Source organism: Mirounga leonina, unplaced genomic scaffold (assembly GCF_011800145.1).
Source record: "Mirounga leonina isolate KUSES-001 unplaced genomic scaffold, KU_Mleo_1.0 Mir_376, whole genome shotgun sequence".
In the NCBI taxonomy this organism is placed as follows: Eukaryota; Metazoa; Chordata; class Mammalia; order Carnivora; family Phocidae; genus Mirounga; species Mirounga leonina.
In genome coordinates, this window is record NW_023270718.1 from 5,988,392 (window position 1) to 6,009,528 (window position 21,137).

At 52.9% G+C, this 21,137-nt stretch overlaps 2 protein-coding genes across 3 annotated transcripts; both read right to left on the reverse strand.

Annotated features, from left to right (window-relative positions):
• Nucleotides 1–8,131: 8,131 nt before the first annotated feature.
• KLK1 (kallikrein 1) lies at nt 8,132–12,642 on the reverse strand. Its single transcript, XM_034987113.1, has 5 exons — nt 12,575–12,642; nt 10,687–10,846; nt 9,176–9,462; nt 8,890–9,026; nt 8,132–8,507 (listed from the first exon to the last, which is right to left on the reverse strand). Exons 1-5 carry the CDS (start codon nt 12,618–12,620, stop codon nt 8,352–8,354), a joined length of 786 nt encoding a protein of 261 aa, XP_034843004.1. The 5' UTR covers nt 12,621–12,642; the 3' UTR covers nt 8,132–8,351.
• A 1,742-nt stretch (nt 12,643–14,384) lies between these two features.
• Nucleotides 14,385–20,230, reverse strand: KLK15 (kallikrein related peptidase 15). Of its 2 annotated transcripts, none has more exons than XM_034987125.1 (5): nt 20,188–20,230; nt 16,945–17,092; nt 16,365–16,648; nt 15,956–16,092; nt 14,385–14,510 (listed from the first exon to the last, which is right to left on the reverse strand). In XM_034987125.1, exons 1-5 carry the CDS (start codon nt 20,228–20,230, stop codon nt 14,385–14,387), a joined length of 738 nt encoding a protein of 245 aa, XP_034843016.1. The 2 variants fall into 2 exon arrangements, with proteins under 2 accessions (XP_034843016.1, XP_034843015.1); XM_034987124.1 differs by having other exon boundaries at nt 16,945–17,095.
• Between the last annotated feature and the right edge of the window lie 907 nt (nt 20,231–21,137).

The window sequence follows — 21,137 nt, forward strand, 5'->3', positions numbered from 1 at the left end:
GGGGATGAGGTTGAGAGCAGTGATGGAGCTGGGGTTTGGGGAACAGGAACTGGAGGATGGGGTTGGAGATAAAACAAGTAGGTTTGGGCTTCGAATGGGGTTGTGGATGGGGGCTGAGGTGGGCATTAGGGTTAGAGATGAGAATGAGGATGCATTTGGAATCAGAGACGGGGCAGAGGTGGGTATTGGGGTTTGGGTGGGGGTGGGGAGATGGCTGGAGGAGGGGGGTTGAAAATGGGGTAAAAGGCAAGGTCTGGGTGGGGATGGAGATGTGGCCGTGGTCAGAAATGGAGACTAGCATGCAGCAGTGGGTTGCAGGTGGATCCTGGCCCCCAGAACTCTCTTCTTTCCCAGCCGACGTGGTCTCTTCCCGGGATGGGGACCGCAAGTTCATCCTGCGGGGCTGGTCTCTCGTCTTCAACGTCCTTGCAACCCTGATGGTGCTCAGCGTGGCAGATGGACGTCTGGCCTACTTGCAGGGCTCTTATACTGGCTACCTGGGCATCTGGACAGACTGCAGAAAGCACAAGTGTGCCAGCCTGGGCCAAGTCACCGGTCAGTAGGAGCCTGGACAGGCTATGGGATCCTCGAAGGAGGGGGTGTCTCAGGAGGTTATCAGGGGCAGGAATCTCTGGGGGAATCTCTTTGGATGTTCTTGGGGGGAATGTTTGGAATTCTCAGGAGGGTCTCTGGAGATTCTCTGAAGGCCTTGTGAAGGAGTCTCCTGGAGTTACATATAGCTTTTGAGGAAACAGGGAAACAGGACTGTCCTGGTGCATGGGAAGAGCCCTAAAATTGACCGAAAACCAATCTGCCTCATCATTAGATGGCTAAAGATGCCCTCATTCTCTCCCTCACTTAAAAAAAAAAAAAAGATTTATTTATTTATTTGAGAGAGAGAGAGAGAGAGAGAGCAGGGGGGAGGGGCAGAGGGAGAGGCAGAGAGAGTCCCAAGCAGACTCTGCGCTGAGCCTGAGGTGGGGCTTGATCTCAGGACCTGGAGATCCTGACCTGAGCTGAAACCTAGAATCAGATGTTCAAATGACTGTACCACCCAGGCACCCCCTCCCTCATTTTTTAAAACAGTGTTGTTGTTTTTTTTAAAAAAGATGATTAAAAAAAAGATGATTTCCAGCTCCTTCAGAAACATTTTGCTTCCTTGTAGGTCTCTGTGTGTTTCCAGTGATTTTGAACAGTGCAACAGGAGACAACCCAGAACCTGGAGTCCGAGTGCCTGGGTTTGGATCCTGGCTCAATCACTTGCTGGCTGGGTGATCTTGGGCACCTTCTTTGGCCTCTCTCTGGCTCAGTTTCCTCATTTCTAAAACGGTAGTGGTAGTGGTCTCTATTCATGCATTGTTTGAAGAATTAGCAAGTTAAAACAAGCAGAGGAATTAAAACAGTGCCTGGCTCATATTAAGCACTACACCAGCTTTAGCTATTATTATTATAAGGGATTTTTTTTTTCAGCCAATGCACCTACCTTCGTTTCAGATCTCAAATAAGTTTATGAAACTTCCAGAACATTCTGTGATATTAATCTTATTGATTTATTTCGGATATCTCTTTCGTGTATACCTCCCAAACTCAAGTTGTTGTAAGTAAGACAAACATGGTTTCAAGTTATGGAAAAGTACAGAGGCATAGATCTATTCCAGGTTCAGGTACTGCTGGATCCAGGCGCTTAAAGGGTGTCATTAGGGAATCTGTCTCTTGCCACCTGTCTGTGAAGGCTTCCTCGTAGGCAAGCTATGCCTAGGCAGTGGTAATGGGGCCCATCATCAGCACCCAGGTTCTGTCCTTTCTGTGAACAACCATGGCGGAAAAGAGAGTAAGTTTTCTTCTGTAGCCCTCAAACAAAAATCTCAGTATTAGCTCTGATAGGATCAGATTTACTTCCCTGGGATTTCTTTCTCCTCTCTGCACCCAGTTGCTGTGGTCAGGGAGATGTCTTGCTGTGATTAGCTGGGTCTGGATCACACGCTTTTCTTACAAGTCAATGGAGGGGTCATTTCTGTCAGAAGCACAAGGACCAAAGGTGGGCAGAGAGTTCCTCTGAACAAAGTCAAGCTGTTGTTGCCAGAAGAATGGGAATGGATGCTGGGCGGACAAAAACAATGGTTTCCTACTTCCTTCCATATTGATGGTACTTTACTGGAGCATAATTACCCTGGGGGTAGATTCCCAAGCGTGGAATAGCAGTCCTTCAGAAGAGCTGAGGAGACTTTCAAAGACTTTGATATACACTCCCTAGAGAAGTCAGGATTCTCATGACAAGCAACAGAAAACAATTAAAGCTAGTTTAAGCAGAAAATAGATTTATACAGGATGTTGGGGGAGTTTGCAGAATCCCTGCAGGGCCAGAGAATTGGGCTCCAGGCGCCAAGTGATCAGGACCGTGCCCAAAGAGCCCCCGGAGGACTGGCTGGTTGGGCACGCACATTGCAACTTGCTCTGTGCACCCCAGTCTCTCCAGGCCTGGACTCCACTGGGGAACCTCTTTCTCTGCTGCCCTGGGACCCTGGAGGTGGCTGTGGCCACACCTACCAGAATAGAGTCCATGCCCACTCTTAGCTGCTGATTCCAAGTCTAGTGTGGCTCTTTTTTTTTTTTTTTAAAGATTTTATTTATTTATTTGACAGGGAGAGACACAGCAAGCAGGGGGAGTGGGAGAGGGAGAAGCAGGCTTCCCGCCGAGCAGGGAGCCTGATGCGGGGCTCGATCCCAGGACCCTGGAATCATGACCTGAGCCGAAGGCAGACGCTTAATGACTGAGCCACCCAGGCGTCCCCTAGTGTGGCTCTTTATTGGCGGAGCCTTGTCATGTGCTGAGGTCTTACCTCTATGGGAGGCTGGTTTCCTTCCTGGAAAGTGTGGATGCATATGTTGGGGAACATTCTCCAAATGTGGACTGGTGTTCAGAGGTGCTGGGAAGACAAAAAAGAGTGGTGAATGTTCATTTCATTCCCCTTTTGCTCTAACACATTACCTTTGGGTGATTTTATTTTAAATTTTTTATTGTTATGTTAATCACCACTTTGGGTGATTTTAAAGTTTTTTTGTTTTGTTTTGTTTTTTAAAAGATTTTATTTATTTGAGAGAGAGACACAGTGAGAGAGGGAACACAAGCAGGGGGAATGGGAGAGGGAGAAGCAGGCTTCCTGCCGAGCAGGGAGCCCGATGTGGGGCTCGATCCCAGGACCCTGGGATCATGACCTGAGCCGAAGGCAGATGCTTAATGACTGAGCCACCCAGGTGCCCCTAAAGTTTGTTTTTATTTTATTTTATTCTTATTTTTATATTTTTTAAAGATTTTATTTATTTATTTATTTGAGAGAGAGAGAGAGAAACAGCACGAGAGGGGAGAGGGTCAGAGGGAGAAGCAGACTCCCTGCTGAGCAGGGAGCCTGATGCGGGACTCGATCCCAGGACCCCGGGATCATGACCTGAGCCGAAGGCAGTCGCTTAACCAACTGAGCCACCCAGGCGCCCCAGTTTTTTTTATTTTAAAATTTAGGTTACTTTTATTTGAACAAGCAATATATTTACACAGTTCAACATTTTAACAAGTGCAAGAGTCTCCCTCGCATTTCTGTCTCCCATCCCACCCATTCCCCTTCCTGGGGGCAACTGATGCTACTAAGCCATTTTTAAGCTCTCGTGTGTTCTTCTAGTCTTATTTTCTGCACATATGAGAATATAGCTATGTTTATCTACAAACACATACATACACACCCACACATATAAGTATGTCTCTCTATATAATGTATATGTTTATCACTTAAAAAACACACAGGCCGTATTACAGCTCTCTTTTTAAAAGTAAATCATCATTTATTGAATGCTAAGAATGTACAATGCCTTATGGTTGGCATAAAGACATAACATATAGGTTATGAGGGCTTTTTTTAAGGTGTAGAAACTTAGAATTTTTATGTTCTAATTTCCCCACTTTTGCCTCTGAGATTTTACCAATTGCTTCTCAGCTTTGGAGAGTTCTTCTCCCTCTAGATTTTTGGTGAAAATGCAATTCTGGTTGTGTGTGTGTGTGTGTGTGTGTGTGTGTGTGTGTTAGGGTTTGACTGTGATTTTAGGGTATGGTATGTAGGCAGCATCGAATCCTGTGCTCCTTGCCAACTTACAGAAAGGATTTGAATTAGTCAGGAATCTTTGGGATCATAAGTAACAGAAACTCTGACTTGAAATAGCTTGAGTGAAGGAGTTTATGGTCTCACCTAAATGAAAAAGAGTGGGAGTAGGAATGCTTTCAGGCATGGCTGAATTCAAGAGTCCAAGTGAGAGCATCAGACATTATTATCTGTCTCTTTCTTGGGTACTTAAATTGGCCTCATTCTCAAGGTTCCACATTGTGATAAGTCAGGATCTAGTTAGGAAAATAAATCATTCTAGATGCTTCAGAGGGGGTAAATATAGGGACAGAAGAAAGGGAGGTGGTGGTCTTACCAGAGCCTGGAAGCTGGAGCCATCTGGAAGGCATAGACTCATGGTGGGATTTGCTTAGAGGTGACTAGAATCACAGGAAAAAAAAAAAATGCAGCTACTGCTAATAAAGACACCAGCTGAGGTGGGGATTGGGGAGAGGGAAATAAATACACTGGCTTGTCCTCTCCTTCCAGAGCTAGTCTTCTGCTGGTGCTGCCCATAAGCCAAACATACTGATAAGCCAATGAGCAAAGGAGGCTCAGAAATGTAGTCCTTGCAATACAGAACAGGGAAGGGTGGGGAATGGATCTGAGAGCAGACAGACAGACAACTGGCAGAAATACTAACAACGTGGCCTCAAGTCTGGCAGGAAAAAGAACACAGAAAGTTCCTACGAAAGTCTTGTGTGGCTGGGTCACATGAGCACCCCAAAACAAATATAGCAGCAGAGCAATGCAATGCATTGATTGGCTTATAACTGGGGCTGAGAGTAGGGAATGGACTTTGAGGCTTACACCACAAATGTCTACTTCTGACCAAACCACAGGTACTCTAGTCTCTGGGATGACAAGAGCCAGGGACTTGAATGTCATCTCAACTCTCTTTCTCCTGTCCTCTTGTCTGCTTTTCTTTCTTAGTTTTACTCTATCAGATCTCCTGCCCTCATGAGACTGGGTCCAAGGCTCAGACAGCTCCAGGCTCATAATCCTCTTGACTAGAGGAAAGAGCGCTCTTGACAGCTTCAGTTAGAAAAAGTCCCAGGGGCGCCTGGGTGGCTCAGTTGGTTAAGCATCTGCCTTTGGCTCAGGTCATGATCCCAGGGTGCTTGCTTGGCAGGGAGCCTGCTTCTCCCTCTGCCTGCCACTCCCCCTGCTTGTGCTCTTTATCTCTCTCTCAAATAAATAAATAAAATCTAAAAAAAAGAAAAGAAAAGAAAAAAGAGAGAGAAATCCCAGAGCAGAGCTTGATTAGTTGGCTTTGGTCATGTGCCCATCTTTGGGCCAATCACCATGGCCTGTGGTATGGGACACTGTGATTGGTTCAGCCAGAGTCATGACTATTTTTATGGCCCCAGAAGGCAAAGCATGTCATAAGTCCTCAACCAGGATTTTGTGATTGATCCCCAGAGGACTCTTGCTATTCTGTATATATGACCAAGCTTTTACTTTCTGGTTAGGTTTCTGGTTACGTGTTAGAGATACACAGTTTGCCAGAAACAAAGTAGATGGAGTCTTAGCTTATTTGGCTGAAACCGTCTTGCACTGTTCAAAAGTGGGCAAAGTAGGGAAGGGCTAAAAGGAGATGTAGTTCTCAGAAGGGGCCAAAATTCTTGTTTTGAAATGTATATTGGATAAATAGCAACTCAGACTGAGTGGGATTATGTGGTTTTAGGGTATTTGGAAGTTTTTCTTGTGTGTACATATGTGTGTATGCTCTGGGGGTCAAGGTGGGTGATTTGGAGAATGTCTGTGGGGGGCTCTGGGATGTGAATGGAGGTGATATTCAGGAGGTTCTGGGAGTGTAAATGGGATAACTAGGAGACCTTGGGATGTGAATGGGAGAGACTTTAGCAGAAGTAGGGTGATTTTGGAGACTATGGGTGACTAAAGTGTCTTGGATAATTTTGAGGGTGCTATTGGGAGTGTCTGAGTGTGATACGGAGGGTATTAATGTGAGTTGCTGTGGGATGCCTTTTGGGAGTACGAGTGGGATGACTTTGGAGGTGTCTGTGGGGATGACTCTAGAAATGGTTGAGATGATTCTGTGGGGTGACTTTGAGGATGTGAGTGGGGGTGACTCAGGGGTCATCTGTATGGGTGGAGTTGATTATGAGCGTTCTGGGGTTGACTTTGGGGTAGGTGGGGGGTGATTTGGGACAAATTTGAGGGTATAGTTGGGGATGATTTTGACTTTACAGGTGCCTGGGGGGACTTTGTGAGAGTGAGAGTCATTTTGGGGTTTCTAGGAAGGAACTTAGGTGATGGGCGTGGGGGTGAAGTTGAGGATGTCTGTTGCCAAACTTTGGGGGTGTCCATTGGGCTGCTCATGGGGATGTCAGTGGGATGAGATCGGAGGATGACCTTGGAGAGTGTCTGGGGATGACTCTGGAGCACTTCCTCTTCTCCCCCTAGTTCTCATCCATATGAGCATGGGCTTCATGATGCTGGCCCTGACCCTGTGTCTCATCCTCCTCCCCACCATGGGCCTCTCCTTCCGGCCAGTCTTCCGACGCCTAACTAAGATTGACCTTGTCTTCAGTTCTCTCAGCTTCAGCATCGGTAAGTGTCGGCTTGGGGTAAGAGGTGCTATCTGCTGGGTCGGTCTTTGAACGGCAGTTGGGGTCTCTGCCCCACTCTTTCTGTGTGCATCTCAATTCTACGGGGTGGCCGTAGCGGGTATCTCTCTCTCCTCCCTGTTTCCCCTCCCCTCTCCTCCTTTACACTTCCATCAGGGTGTCTTTCTGTCCGTCACGGGAGTGTGTGTGTGTATGTGCGCGCGCACACACAATGGCTTGTCGCGGAGAGGCCGTGTGTCTCTCTTCTCTCTTCTGGGGGGTCCTGGGGTCCCTGTCCAGCCTTGTGTCCATCTCTGGCCCCACCCCAGTGCAGGGCTCCTGATTGTTCTCAGTCTGACACTCTTTGTAGTCAACTGCGAGACGTTGCGCCCGAGGCCACAGGTATCCTACCTGGTGACCACCTACCTGTGCTGGGCTGCCGGCGCCTTGATGCTGTGGGCCGGTGAGGGCGGGGCCTCGGGAGGAAGGGGCGGGGCCTCGGCGGGGCAGGGGGCGGAGCCCGGGGACAACTGGAGGCGGGCCTGGGGCCGGGTAGGGGCGGAGCCGAGGGGAGGCGCCCTCGAGGGATGGGGCGGGGCCTAGGGCGGGGCTCGGAGTTCAGCGGCCCCCTGGCCCTCCCGCCCGCAGGAGCTCTGAGCTACTTAAACCACGTGGGCATGTGGAGCAAAAGGACGTCCATTAAGGAGCGGCGGGTGAGGATCGTCGGTGGGCCTGGCAGCAGAACACCACGAGACGCATGTCCCAAGGACAGTCCGCCGCCGACCGGGACCTGCCCAATGCACTCACCCCCTCAAGCCTCTCGAAGCAGTAGCACCCGAGCTTCTCAGGATGCTGACCAGTGACCGCAGTCAGATACCGGGCCCGTCCCCTTCATCGTGGCCACGTGCCCGAGCTTAGACCTCCCTTCGAGGCCCCACTCCCAAGGAACATGCCCCACCCCTCGAGCTAGGGTTTACCCTTTGCAGCTCTGTTCCCGCCCGCTGGCTCCTCTTCCTGCCCCCACCCCTACAGTGCGACACCGCCCCGTCAGCTCGCCCCCTAAGGCCACGCCCCGAAGTTGCACTCCAACTTGGGGACTCCTCCCCTTCCGAGGGCGAGTCCCGCCCCTGGGTATCCAGTCACGCCCCCGGCGGGGCACTGAACTGCCCAGTATTCGATGTAGCTACGCGGTGCTGGGGAACCAGCCTCTCCCCCGAAAGGCGTGGCTTGTGATAACATTTCCTACCCGCCCCCCCTTACTGACGTTTCCGACACAATAAAACGTGGGCGCCTCACAACCTTTAAGTCCGACCCTCCCTTGCGTCCTCCTCCCCTAGAGCAGGGTCGGGTCCAAATGCGTGAACCGGTATCGAGTGCCTGCCTTGCTTGCCCGTGGGGGTCTGAGCTTCTCTCTGCCGGTTTGTCTACACCTGTTTCTGCTCCTTCCTTTTCCCTAGCTCATTCGCGCACGCCTCCTGCCGCGAGCCTGGGAGGGCTGTAGAGGATTCTAGACTGGGCTGGGTGGATGCCCAGCTTCCAGGTTCCCGGCGTCTGGAGGGCCAGAGGACACGAAATGTGATGCGAATTGGATGCGTATTCGATTTTACTGGGGTAGAGAACATGGTGGGGGCATTCAGGAATTGGCTGTCATGGTCTCCTTGATCCACTCCAGGTGCGAGATCACTTTGGTGTAGACCGCGGGCATACTGGGGCTGCCACATGGGATGTGGCCCCAGGACGTGATTCCGTGAAGCACACCATCGCAGATCAGTGGGCCCCCCGAGTCACCCTGCGGCACAAAGGGGAGAGCAAAAGGAAGGTCAGCAAGGTCCCCGGTTCCGCCTGTGGAGCACCAGCTCTAACACCTGGGCTCACAGAGCGCGCACAGTGCTCCCGGAAAAGACGCAGTTCTCTCCAGAGTCCACTGCCCGAGGGCGTCGGGATTCCAACAGAGGTGAACTTTGATGTGGAGGAGGGAGATCCGTGGGACACCGGGATGAGGGTGTGGGAAGGAAAGGGGGCGGGGGGGAGGGCGCTGAGGCTCGGTTGGGAGAAGCTGGAGTTGGGCAGCAGTGGAGACGGATGCCTGGTTAGCTCTCAACAGCAGTCCAGAACCTGAGTCCCCTCCCCCTGCACCTGGAGGCCTGGGGGTGGGGGGCCGGCTGGCTCACCGCACAGGTGTCCTTGCCGCCCTCCAAGTGTCCAGCACACAGCATGAACTCTGTCACCTTCTGGGAGTGGGCTTTGGCACATACATCATTGGAGAGGAGTTTGAGGTCCACACACTGGAGATCGTCTGGGTATATGACTACAGACCAGAGATTAAAAGGGCTGTGACCAGACCCCCGGTGACTCCTCAGCCCCTCCTCACTCAGACCCTGAGTCCGGTCCCCAGCCCCCTCCTCCCTACACCCAAGTGTCTGGGCTCCAGGCTGCATGGTCTGGCCCCCCACGTACACTTATCTGGTTCAATGCTGCCCCAGCCAGAGGCATAGCAGGTGCTCCCCAGCTGGGGTTCCTGGGTGGGCAGGTCCAGGACCCTCACAGCATCTGTAATCTGGGCGGGCTCTGCCAGGCGCAGCAGCATGAGGTCATGGCTATAGTCCTCTCCGGGGAGCTGGGTATGGTTCTTTAGGAGGTTCAGCTTGAATTCAGGGTGTGGGAAGCTATGACTGACCTGGACAAACTGGGCTGTGTCTTCATGCTCGAACAGGTTGTGGCGACCCAGCCAGAGCTGGTAATTGCTGGGGAGAGAGGGGGCCCCAGGGAATGAGGAGAGAGGAGGGGGAAAGGGAGATGGGGCCAGGGAGCGTCCCAAAGACAGAAACAAGGAGTAACCTTGGAGGGAGAGACAGTTGGGAAGATAAAGAGCTATGAAGAAAAGACAGTGAGTGACAGAAGGATGTGACAAGGTCAAAGACAGGGAGCCTGAAAAACAGAGAGCACAAAGGGAGAGTGGATGAGAGGCAGAGGGAGGACAGTGAGAGACAGAGCACAAAGGAGAGAGAGACAGAAGAAAGAGTCCCTGGGAGGGAAGGAGCAGGAGGGAAGGAACAGACAGGGAGAAGAAGGCGCCGCAGGCTCAGTGAGACAGGGCCAGGAAGCAAAGGGAGAGAGTGAGGAGTGGTGGTGGGGGTGGGGCCCAGCCTGAGAGAGAACGGGGAGGGAGAACAGGGAGGGAGGATGGGAGGAGCAGGGAGGGGGCCTGGGACCAGCTCAGCTGCAGCAGGGGCTGTGGGGCTGGCTCCCCAGCAGCCGCTGGCCTGGCCCCCAGCCCAAGGTCTGCTCCACCTCCCTCCCCAGACTTTCTCCCCCTTCCTCCTCCTCCTCCTCTTTCTCCTCCTCCTTCCTCCAAGGCCCCCACCAGGCTCCAGCTGAAACCAGCCTTTCCCTGTGTCCCCTGCAGTGCATCATTGTCCTGGACGGAGGGGCTGGGCACATGAGAAGCCCCCTCACACATACATCTCAGGATAATCCCTTCTTTTTCTCTGGGGGTCCCCCTCAGTCCCATCCTGGGGGTGCTCAGCAGCAATGGGGGAGAGGGAGTGAGGCAGAGACCCAGAGAGAGAGAGAGAGAGAGAGATGGGGCAGAGAGATAGAGGGTGAGACCTACAGTGACAGGGAGGCAGCAGAGGGACCCAGAGGTGGACAGACACAGGGAGACACACAGAGACACCGAGACCAAACAGAGAGAGAGAGACAGGGATAAATCATACTCAGATAGACACACAACAGAGCCAGTTACTGAGAGACACAGAGACACAGTTACAGGGAGAGACAGAGACACAGGCTGCCATGGGAGGGCTTCCCTGGGGTTGTCCCTGCCACTCTCCATGGGACCCAGACTAGTACCATCTGTTTCCCTCAGTCCCCCAGCCTCCCCTGAGGTGAACCCAGGGTCGGTGCCCAGTTGTTTATTCCTGTGGGAGCACAGACACCCCCTTCCCACACGCCCTGCCCCCACTCACTCGTTTATGCAGTGGGCAGCTGTGAGCACCCACTGTGGGTTCACCAGGACACCCCCACACTGGAACTTGCTGTAATGGTACAGAGCTGCCTGCCAGGGTTGGGAATTCTGCTCACAGTCCCAGCCTCCTATGATCCGGGACTGGATGGGGGGCGCGGCTCCTGTGGAAGGGGTGCTGGGTCAGGGCAGGTGGGAGGCGGCAGTGGGGCCAGGGGTCCTGGGCTAGAAGAGGGAGCTGTAATGTTGGGTTGGAGGGACATGGGGGCAGAGGAGCAGGGCTGGGGGTCTGGGGAGATGGGCAAGGGGTGTGGGAAGTTTCTGGAATTCTGGAGCCATTCTTGGGATTATGGGTTGGTGGTGGGTCCTGGGCGGGGAGACTATGCTGAGAACAGAGCCAACCACAGGGATCAGGCAGGAGACAAGAAGGCAGCGTGTGAGTAGCATGTGATGTGGGGATTGGGTGATAAGGGGGTGATTTGGGGTCTTGGCCTGGGGAACAGAAAATTGTAAGTTCTGAGAGGGAAAAAAGATTCTAGGAACAGAGAATGTAGGGCCCCTAGAGAGTGGCTCAAAAGCTGGGAAGGAAGGATTTGGGAGGGTTACAGGGATCCCAGGCTGAAGAATTGGTTCGGGTCTAGGTTGGGTTTTGGGGTTCTTTAAAGATGCAGGGGAAGTAGGTCTGAGAGGCCAAGAATAGCATCTGGGCTGAGGAGTCTGTGTGTATCTTGAGGTCCCTTGACTGGGGCTGGGAGAAGGTCCTCTGGGGGTCTGGGGTCCTTGAACAGGAATGGCTTTGTAAGAGGGGTGAGGCCGTGGAACTGGAGTTGGGGTCAGGACTGGGAGGGGGCTCAGGGGGAGGCAGAGCTGGATGACAGTTCTTCTGGGATTGGGTGATTCTCATGGAGATGGGGTTCATAGTCTGAGGATACTGGAGGGATCTGGGGTTCTCTCGGGGGTGGTGCCGGACAGGAATGAAGATGGAGGCATATTGGGGCCAAGCAGCTGTGGGAATGCAGGGAGGACCCACTTGATGTGGAGTTTTAGAATCATATGCTGGAGTACTGGGGGAGGTAGGGCAGGACAGCGGGGCTGTGAAGGTATTTGGGATCCTGGAGAGAAGCCCAGAAAACCAGAGCCATACAGGAGGGATTCACTTGGGGAGGGCTGGAGCATGGGGAGGAAGGAAATTACACAAGGAAAGGAACCTATAGTTGGGGGTTCTGGGTGTTCTTCCTCAGGGAAAAAAGGGGGATGCTCGATCAGGGTTCAGGGTCAAAGAGTTGGGTAAGGAAGAGACATTTGTAGGACCCTCATACCGGATGGGTGGGCCCACCTGGAGTCACAGGCCAGAAAGTCTGTTTGGGGAGAAGAGTAGGTGTCTGAGGGAATTTGGGGGTCCTGGGAAGATTTAAAGGGAACCAGATATCAGGGACTAGAGGACCTAGTTGAGAGCTGACAGCCAGATGGGAAAAATCACCAGGGTGTAGAAGGATTTGGGGACTCAGGAGACAGAGCCATAGAGAACAAGGGGGTGGTTGGGGGTGATCAGGGTCCCAGGGTCTGCTGGGATTGGGAGCACTCCTTGGAAGAGTTGGAGTCCCCCAAAGAGAGAGACAGAGATGGCCCAGGCTTGGCCTCTTTGGTGAGGGGCAGGAGTCTGAGTGGGGAAGAAGAGAAAGTTCTGGGGGTTCCTGGGAGGGAGCAGGGACCGATTGCAAGAATGAGGACTGTGACCAGGAGGAGGGGCTGAAGTAGGACTTTAGGGGCCTGGGAGAGAGCCTGGGACCTGGGTCTGGGGTGGACTGTGGGATAGGAAGAAGTTATGGGGGCTGAGGGAAGCATGAGAGTCGGGCCCACTCCCCCACCCCACATCTTCCCCACTGTCTCACCAGTCCCTGCCAGGGACAGGGCAAGGCACAGAACCAGGAACCACATGGTGACCACGGGCAGGCTGGTGGTGAGCTCGGAGCTTGGAAGCCTCACCAAGGAGTGTTTTAAAGCCCTCACTACCCCCCCCCCCAGCCCCACCCCTGCCCTGCTGGCACCCAGATGCTGGCCAAGGCCCTGCCCCTGCTGCCTGGGGGCTGGACACCTCCTCCCACCCCAGAGCTGCGGAAAGGGCGGGAGAGCGAGCACCTGTTATTCTGTGGGCCCTGATTGTGCTGGAAGCATTCCTGGGGCCTGAGGCCAGACAGGGCAGGGCCTGGAGCTCCTGGGCCCCTGCTCAGGGAGACAGAGACAATGAGGGGAGGTGTGCGGGGGTGAGTGGGAGAAGAAAGAGGAGAGTGGAGGAATCACTGACCTCCAATACAAAGCCCCATATACTGGAACCCCAAGGACTCAGTGCACCCTCAAACACCAGCAGTGGGGCTCTGATTCCTTTCTCCCTGCACCACTTGGAGCCAAAATGCCAGTCTCCCAGCTTCAGCTGTCTCCAAAACATAGCTTTGGCTTTCAGAACACCCTGACTCTGGCACTCCCGGACTCAGGATCTAGGCCCCAATCTATTGTTTCTCTCCAAATAAAATTGTGGTGGGTACCACAATCCTAGTGCCCCCAGATCCAGAAATATGAAGTTTCAGTGGTCTCCCTGAATAAGTTCCCTAGCATTTCAAAATCCAATGTCCCACTGCCCCCAAACAATGCTGGGATCCCATTATACCCCACACCTACTCCTTGTTCCCCAGATCTGGATACTCAAGGTTATGTCCTCCAAAGTCCCACGAATTCCAGACAATCTGCCTTCCACCATCAAGAGCATCCTCTCCACAAATTCTAATTTCCCTTCCCCCAGTAAAATATTTAGGTCTCAGGAACCAGGTTCATGTAGTTCAACATTGGGTGACCTTGAAGATCACATTTGGGGGGGGATCTCTGTTGAGAATTGGGAAGCAGATTTCTGCAGCCTCAGTGTTAAATTCATAGGCCCCTGACACCCTCCCTTGGTTCTTCAGTAAAATCAAAGTAGGTCGCAGGATAACTCAGCCTCCACTGTGTGTGCCTAAGGAAAGGAGAACATTTGCCTTTTTGCCTGGCTACCAGGAAGCCCACAACTAAATCGCGAAGACAATGAGGTCATTCTTGATCATCTAGTGTGTGCTGGGTCTTTTCACTGGGGTCCAGAGATATATTTCCCCAGTGCCAGGCACTATTTGAATCAGTTCATATGAACCTCCTTATTTAATTCTTACAACCCTGTGAGGTAAGCAATACGATGATCTCTGTTTTACAGATGGGGAAACGGAAGCTGAGGGGCATTGGGTCTTTTCCTCAAGATTACACAGCTGATCCTATGCATATGTGAATGAAGAGAGCCCTACTTCAAGCCATTTCTCTTCACCTAGGTATTGGGGCAGTGGGCGAAAAGGAACAATATACAGTAGGGTTGGGTCCCCAACCAGTCTCTGGCTCCCACTTCCCTTCATCCCCAGAAGAAAGTCACAGAAACTCCTACAGAGAAACTTGCATCAGCACTCTTGTTATCTCGGCGTTTAAACAGGTGACCTTGAGCACCGGCTCTGGCCTGAGACGGGACAAGTCCTTGGCTAACATCTGTGCCTTGGACAAATGAGGTCTTGAGGGATGGCCCAACACTGTCCCAGGTCAGGTCAGCTGCTGGTCAGCTCTGGGAGCTTCCGTTCAGTCAGAGACATAGGTGGTAGACCAAAATGGTCAGTTCTTCTTCATGGTTTCCTTAATCTACTCCAAGTAGCTGCAGACTTTGGTATAGACTCCAGGCTTCATTGTAGCATCACAGGGGACATCACCCCAGGACACAATGCCCTGCAGGACTCCCCCACAGACTAGGGGTCCCCCAGAGTCACCCTGTGGGAAGAAGGGAAAGTGTGAATGGGAAATTTCTGGATCCCGGTGCCCCCATCCCTATCCCAATCACCATTCACAACCTCAATCAAAATCCAATCCAACCCCACCCCATGCAATCCCACCCCAACTCAACTCAATACAACCCAGTTTAACCCAAACCATTCCAACCCAACACAAGTCAATACAACTTGGCCAACCCATGTTCTATCCTTCCCATGTAACCCCAACCCAATCAAACACCTACATCTTCCCCATTCGGAATCAAACCAGACCTACTCCCATCCTCACTGCCAACACAACCAATCCCAGTCATCATGTCTTTCACATCCTAGACAAAGTTTGCCCTATCCCCAATTCAACCCAACATATTTTCCATCTAAAATCAAACCAGGGGCACTGGTTTGGTTTGGTTTGGGTGCTGGGGTGGCTCAGTCGGTTAAGCGTCTGACCCTTGATTTCGGCTCAGGGTCCTGAGATGGAGCCCCACATAGGGCTCCAGGCTGCAGGCTCCGTACTTAGCAGGGAGTCTGCTCAAGATTCTCTCTCTCTCTCTCGCTCTGCCCCCTTCCCACCTCGTGCTCTCTCTCTCTCCCTAAAATAAATGAATACATCTTAAAAAAAAATTAAACCAAGCCCATTCCTGTTTTTTTTTTTTAAATAAAGATTTTATTTATTTATTTGACAGAGAGATAGAGAGAGAGTACAAGTAGGCAGAGAAGGGGCGCCTGGGTGGCTCAGTTGTTGGGCGTCTGCCTTCGGCTCGGGTCATGATCCTGGGGTCTGCTCAGCAGGGAGCCTGCTTCTCCCTCTCCCACTCCCCCTGCTTGTGTTCCCTCTCTCACTGTGTTTCTCTCTGTCAAATAAATAAATAAAATCTTTAAAAAAAAAAAACCAAGTAGGCAGAGAAGCAGGCAGAGGGAGAAGGAGAAGCAGGCTCTCCACTGCGCAGAGAGCCTGATGCGAGACTCCATCCCAGGACCCTGGGATCATGACCTGAGCCGAAGGCAGCTGCTTAACTGACTGAGCCACCCAGGTGCCCACCTATTCTTTTTTTAAAAAAATATTTTATTTATTTGAGAGAGAGAGAGCACGAGCAGAGGGCCAGAGGGAGGGGCAGATGCTCCGCTCAGCAGGGAGCCGGGCATCGGGCTGGATCCCAGGACCCGGAGATCATGACCTGAACCGAAGGTAGACGCTTAACCGACTGAGCGACCCAGGTGCCCCAAGCCCATTCCTGTTCTTAACTCAAACCCAGGCCATTCCAAACCAACCGCCAAATCGTGCACCCCAAGCACAACCCAATCCATCTCCAACCTCATCCCCATTCTAACTGCTCTTCCTTCCCCATCCCCAAACCTATCCCTAGCGTCTTTTCTGGCCCAACGCAAGCATAACCTGATCCCATCCCAACTCCCAAACCTGTCCCCCTGCCCCATGGCTCTGACCTCACAGGAATCCATGCCTCCGCCCTCTACTCCTGCACACACCATAGAGGCCACCAGGCGCCCTGGGTAGTCCTTGTTACAAGATGTGGCCGGGATAACACTGATGTTGGCACAATGCAGCGTATCCGGGAGACTCACTGGGGAAGACAGTGGACTTGGAGTGAATCCCGGGACTCCAGGATCATGACCTGAGCCGAAGGCAGTCGCTTAACCAACTGAGCCACCCAGGCGCCCTCTTTTTTTTTTTTTTTTTTTAAGATTTTTTTTTATTATTATTCCGTACTATGTATTTTTCACTTCTGCTTGTCCCCAATCTCTTAGGACGTCCCTCAGGCCCTTTTCTTCGCCCGAGAGCCCTGGAGAATAGGGTCCCTGGAGGCCTGACACCCAGCACCATCCTTTCACGCACCTTGTGACTCTGTGCTCCCTTTGGTCCCAGGCTTGTCATCAGATACCAGGCCCCAGCCAGACACCACGCAGGCCTCACCCGGCTGGGGGCAATGCGTGGGCAGCGCCCCGGGGCGCGCTTGCGGGGACAGGCGCGCGGGCCGGGTTAGACGGAGCAGCAGGATGTCGTGGCGATGGCTGCGGGCTTCGTAGCCCGGGGGCGGGAGGATGCGAGCCACAGTCCGCAGCTGCTCGGGGCCATCGCCCTTGAGCAGGTCGTGCTGGCCCAGGCGCGCTCTCAGGAAGCTGTGCGGGCGGGGGATCACCCGCAAGCCGAGTGAGGGGTAGGCAGAAAGATCCAAGAGCGGCGGGCTGGGGGCCCCCCACCCTGCGGAGTCTGGAGATGCCATTACCCTCTGCCCAAGGCGCCGAAGCCAGGGATGGCTCGAGCCGCTGCCCCTCAGGGACCAAGGAGGTGCACCCACCCCGAACTCGACCCCTCAACCCCCAGGCTCCTGCTCTTTCCTCCTCGGGATCCAAGATTCTCAGATCCCTAGACTTTTGCCGCGTGCCCCTCAGGACTTAGAGCCCTGGCTTCATACCGGGTTTGGCAGTGGGCTGCAGACAGCACCCAGTGTGCGGAAATGAGAGAAGCACCGCAGTTGAAGTGCCCACGCTCAAATAAGGCCACTTGCCACGGCTGGGAGTGGGGCTCACACTCCTCCCCTCCCGGCATCTTGTCGTCCTGGGCTGCTGGGGGGGGGGGGGGGCGGGCAGAGGAGAGTCCCTGAGGACAGAGTCCCTTTCCTTGGGCCCTACACCTTGCCTGCACCCTGCCCATACTATGTATTTTTCTTAAAGATTTTTTTTATTATTTATTTATTTGAGAGAGAGAGAGAGAATGAGAGAGAGAGCATGAGGGGGGGGGAGGGTCAGAGGGAGAAACAGACTCCCCGCTGAGCAGGGAGCCCGATGCGGGACTCGATCCCGGGACTCCAGGATCATGACCTGAGCCGAAGGCAGTTGCCCAACCAACTGAGCCACCCAGGCGCCCTCTTTTTTTTTTTTTAAGATTTTTTTTTTTTTTTATTCCGTACTCTGTATTTTTCACTTCTGCTTGCCCCCAATCTCTTAGGACGTCCCTGTCCTTGAATTTTTAGCACAGCCTTCTCTCTGGCTTTTACAACTGCTGCTTGTTTTCTCCAGAGCTGTCCCCCTCCCCTTGGCCCTCACCCGTTTACTACAGGATTCTGGGAGAGCAGGGAGGTGGGAAAGGACCAGAAGTCAAGAAGTCCTCTGAGATTAGGAGTGAAGACAGGGACACTGGATACAGGGCCAGAGAGATGGCCACTTGGAACCAGCCATTCAAGGTCATCGCCAAGCTGTCACCGACATCAAAAGGGTGTGGCCACTCGATATGTACGACACGCAGCCTTGGCTCCAGAGTCTGGACATCTCAGGCAATTGCAGATGTGGCCACACAAGGTCATGGGCAAACATAGGCACAACCAGTCTTCCAAACTTAGGAACTGAGGGAGAGAGCACTTTAAGCTGAAATTCACTTGTATATACTTGGGTTGCAGCTTCATGATCCCAGGGTCCTGGGATCAAGCCCCACGTCTGGCTCCCTACTCAGCGGGGAGCCTGCTTCTCCCTCTCCCACTCCCCCTGCTTGTGTTCCCTCTCTCACTGTCTCTCTCTCTGTCAAATAAATAAATAAATAAAATCTTTAAAAAAATAAACTTACAGTCTGCAGTGCGGGTCTGAACATACCAGTCACAGACTTGCCCACTAACGCACAGGGACTGGACAAGAAGGTGGGGTCCTTAATAAGGGTACACGGGGAGAGACACACATATACACTCAGGCCTCCAAAGACTTGTTCACAGACACGAGTCTAAGTATAGTGGTTGAATCTGGAATGTTAGAGTAAAGCCCCTGGGTCCAAACATGTTATCTGTGAGCGTCTGAGCAAATTATTTGACCTCTCTGGGCCTACGTCTCTTCATCTGTAAAATGGGATTGTTGTAAGGATTAAATAACATTATGTGTGCCTGAGTGTGTGTGTCTATGATGTCTGGCTTATTATAGTTGCTTAATAAAGACTAGTTATTTTAAACAAATGACACATAGATTTATTTATGCAGAGATACATGTAGATATTTAGGTTCTGGACAGAAATTTAGCCAAAGTCAGTCAGATATATGATCGGGCTCAGATGAAGATAGTCAAGGTCAAAATTGTGATTCGTCTTCAAGTCACTGTGGGGATCCAGAGTAAGAGACATGAACCCAGAGAGCCAACACTCAGATGTGGACCCACTAGATCAGACCCCAGGGAAACAATGGACACAGGGCTAAGCATCCAAGGTCAAAAACATAGCCAGAGACATAGGACAGGACATATTTTCCCATCTCTAGATGAGCCCCCCAGTCAGTCACCTGGTGTTCAAAGTCACTCATTGTGTTTCACATAGGGGACCCAGTTCACATATGTGGGCAGGATGTGGACACACAGGGCTTTGAAAACCCACCACACACACACACGCACACAAACACACACACACACACACGCACGCCCTGCACCATGCACAAGGATATAAACAGGGATATTTCAAGGTTATAAGACCATGATCCGCTACTGGGCAATGGGGATATGACCCCTGAAGGTCACAGCAAGGCATACAGACACCCACCCTGGGAAGGGAATCTGCGCAGCCAGACCAGATGCCCATCCTCTGCCTGCCAGGGTCAGGAACTGGGCCAAGGGCCCTGGCAAGGTTGGGGGAATGCGGATGTGGTGGACAGGGGGCTTAACAGGGAAGGGTGGGGTTGTTGTCCTGCAAAGGACAGAGGGTTCGGGCTGAACAGCTGGGCATTGGGGCTGCCCCTGGCCAGTACAAGCCGGAGGAGGGTGGAGGCCCTGGCTGGGTGCAGTGGGCAGGCGGGAGGCAGGGAGGAGAGAGCACAGAGAAAGCCTGAGGGAAGGCTGGCAGCAGGGGGGAGCTTTAAGGGGCCCCCAGAGGCGAGGCATCAGGTTACAGTTAAATTCTCCATGGGTGGTAGCTGAACATGGGCTGGAGTTTTCCTGCCTCCCAGGGTCACCTTGACCTAGTGGCCACTCTCCTCTGGCCTCAGCCCCTTCACCTGTCAGATGAGGCCAGTAGAGCTCACCCCATAGAGATGTTTTGAGAATTAGGTGAGCTCTGGCCTATATCCACATGAGGGTCTGGCATACACCCAGCACTCAGCAATGCCAACACATCCTTACAGGGCACTGCCCTGGACCAAGTACCTTCTAGTGCCTCACCCACGGGACCAGATTCAATCTTCACAACTCTGGAGGCATCTGCTGTTATCTCCGTGGTCCAGTTGGGGATCCCGAGCCACAGAGATGTTAAGTAACCAGAACATGGTGAGTTGGAATTCGAGCCCAGAAGTCTGTGTTCTTGGCCTCTTAACACTTGTTTGAAGGCTTATTATGAGCTTTATCTACATTATGCTATTGAAACCTCACCACTACCGTCATAGGTAAGTGCTGTCTTCTAGAGAAGGCACTCTAGGTAGAGAGAGGTGAAGTAATTTCCTCAAGGCCACACAGCAAGGAAAGGGCAGCCCCAGAACTTGAACTCAGGTCTGTGTTCTTGTTGTCAGGAGCAGCAAAAGGCCCCAGCTGGCATGGGGACTCTAGAGCAGCCCCAGGCCTCTGACGGTCTTGGGGTAGGGTGAGGACTCGGGGAGGGAGAATGGGGGGTAGTGGAAGACTGCAGGGCCTGGATTTGTTCCTGATGTGGGGGAGGGGCACCACATTCCCATAGACCCAGACCTGACCTGGGCCCACCTCACCTGCAGACACCAGCAGGAAGGAGAAGGTGAGGAGAAGCCACATTGCAGAGCAGGGACGAGGGTTCTGTTGAAGTCTGGGGAGGGGAGAGAGTGAACCTGGGTGAGGTGGGACACCTGTGCCTCAACCTGGATCCCTCCAGACACAAACTCATCCCACCTGCCGCTTGAGAAATTTCTTCCACCATCTTTGGGCCCCCACCCCCACCACAGACTGCTCTCCCCCTCCCTCAGCCCTCCCCCAGGTTCTCCATCTCTGAGGGTTGTTCCTCCAGGCACCAGAACAAACCCTCAGGTGCCCCCACAGCCTGTCAGATCCCAGCACCATCCCACTTGCTCCTGGATCTCTCTCCATGCTCCAGACTCTGGCTCAGAATACATTTTCCCCCAGACCCTATCCCAGCCTCCTACCTGGGCTCCTGGGTGCCCACCAGCCCTCACCCTTGCCATCTGTCCCCCAGTCAAGTTCCCACTCCCCCAGCCTGTTCCCCTACATGGCCCTGCATGGTCTTTCCACACCCAGAGTTGACCATGTCCCACTGCTGTTTACAGCCTTCATGGATCCCCAGCACCCCCAGGGTAAATTCCTAGCTCCTCAACCTCACTTTCAAGGATATGAGTGGTTTCTCCCCTTCTACCAGCCCCTCTGACCGGGTCTCTCATGACCTTGCCCTTCTAGACACAGCTGATTCTCCCATTTTCCTTCCTGTGATTCCATGCCTCCATGCCTTTGCTCAGGCTGTTCCTCCTCCCAGGTATGCTATTCCCTTCAGGGTCCACTTCCTCCTTGAGGGATTTTCTGACCATCTCCAGTAAGTGGTGTCTGCCTCCCCCAACAGACTGAGAATTTGCTGTGGGCAGGCCTGGCCTGACTGGACACTGGATTCCTGGTGAAGGGTCCAGTCCATGGGAGGCCCCAGCTCCCCTCATCTTCCAAATTCATATTTGCCCTC

Coding starts and splice junctions, on each gene's coding strand:
- KLK1 (XM_034987113.1), bottom strand. CDS start 12,620: ATGTGGTTCCTGGTTCTGTGCCTTGCCCTGTCCCTGGCAGGGACTG. Junction 10,847..12,574: donor CCTGTCCCTGGCAGGGACTG/GTGAGACAGTGG, acceptor CCCCTTCCACAG/GAGCCGCGCCCCCCATCCAG. Junction 8,508..8,889: donor GCGGCAAGGACACCTGTGCG/GTGAGCCAGCCG, acceptor TTTGTGCCGCAG/GGTGACTCGGGGGGCCCACT.
- KLK15 (XM_034987124.1), bottom strand. CDS start 20,230: ATGTGGCTTCTCCTCACCTTCTCCTTCCTGCTGGTGTCTGCAG. Junction 16,093..16,364: donor AGGGAGCACAGAGTCACAAG/GTGCGTGAAAGG, acceptor TGTCTTCCCCAG/TGAGTCTCCCGGATACGCTG. Junction 14,511..15,955: donor GAGGCATGGATTCCTGTGAG/GTCAGAGCCATG, acceptor TTCTTCCCACAG/GGTGACTCTGGGGGACCCCT.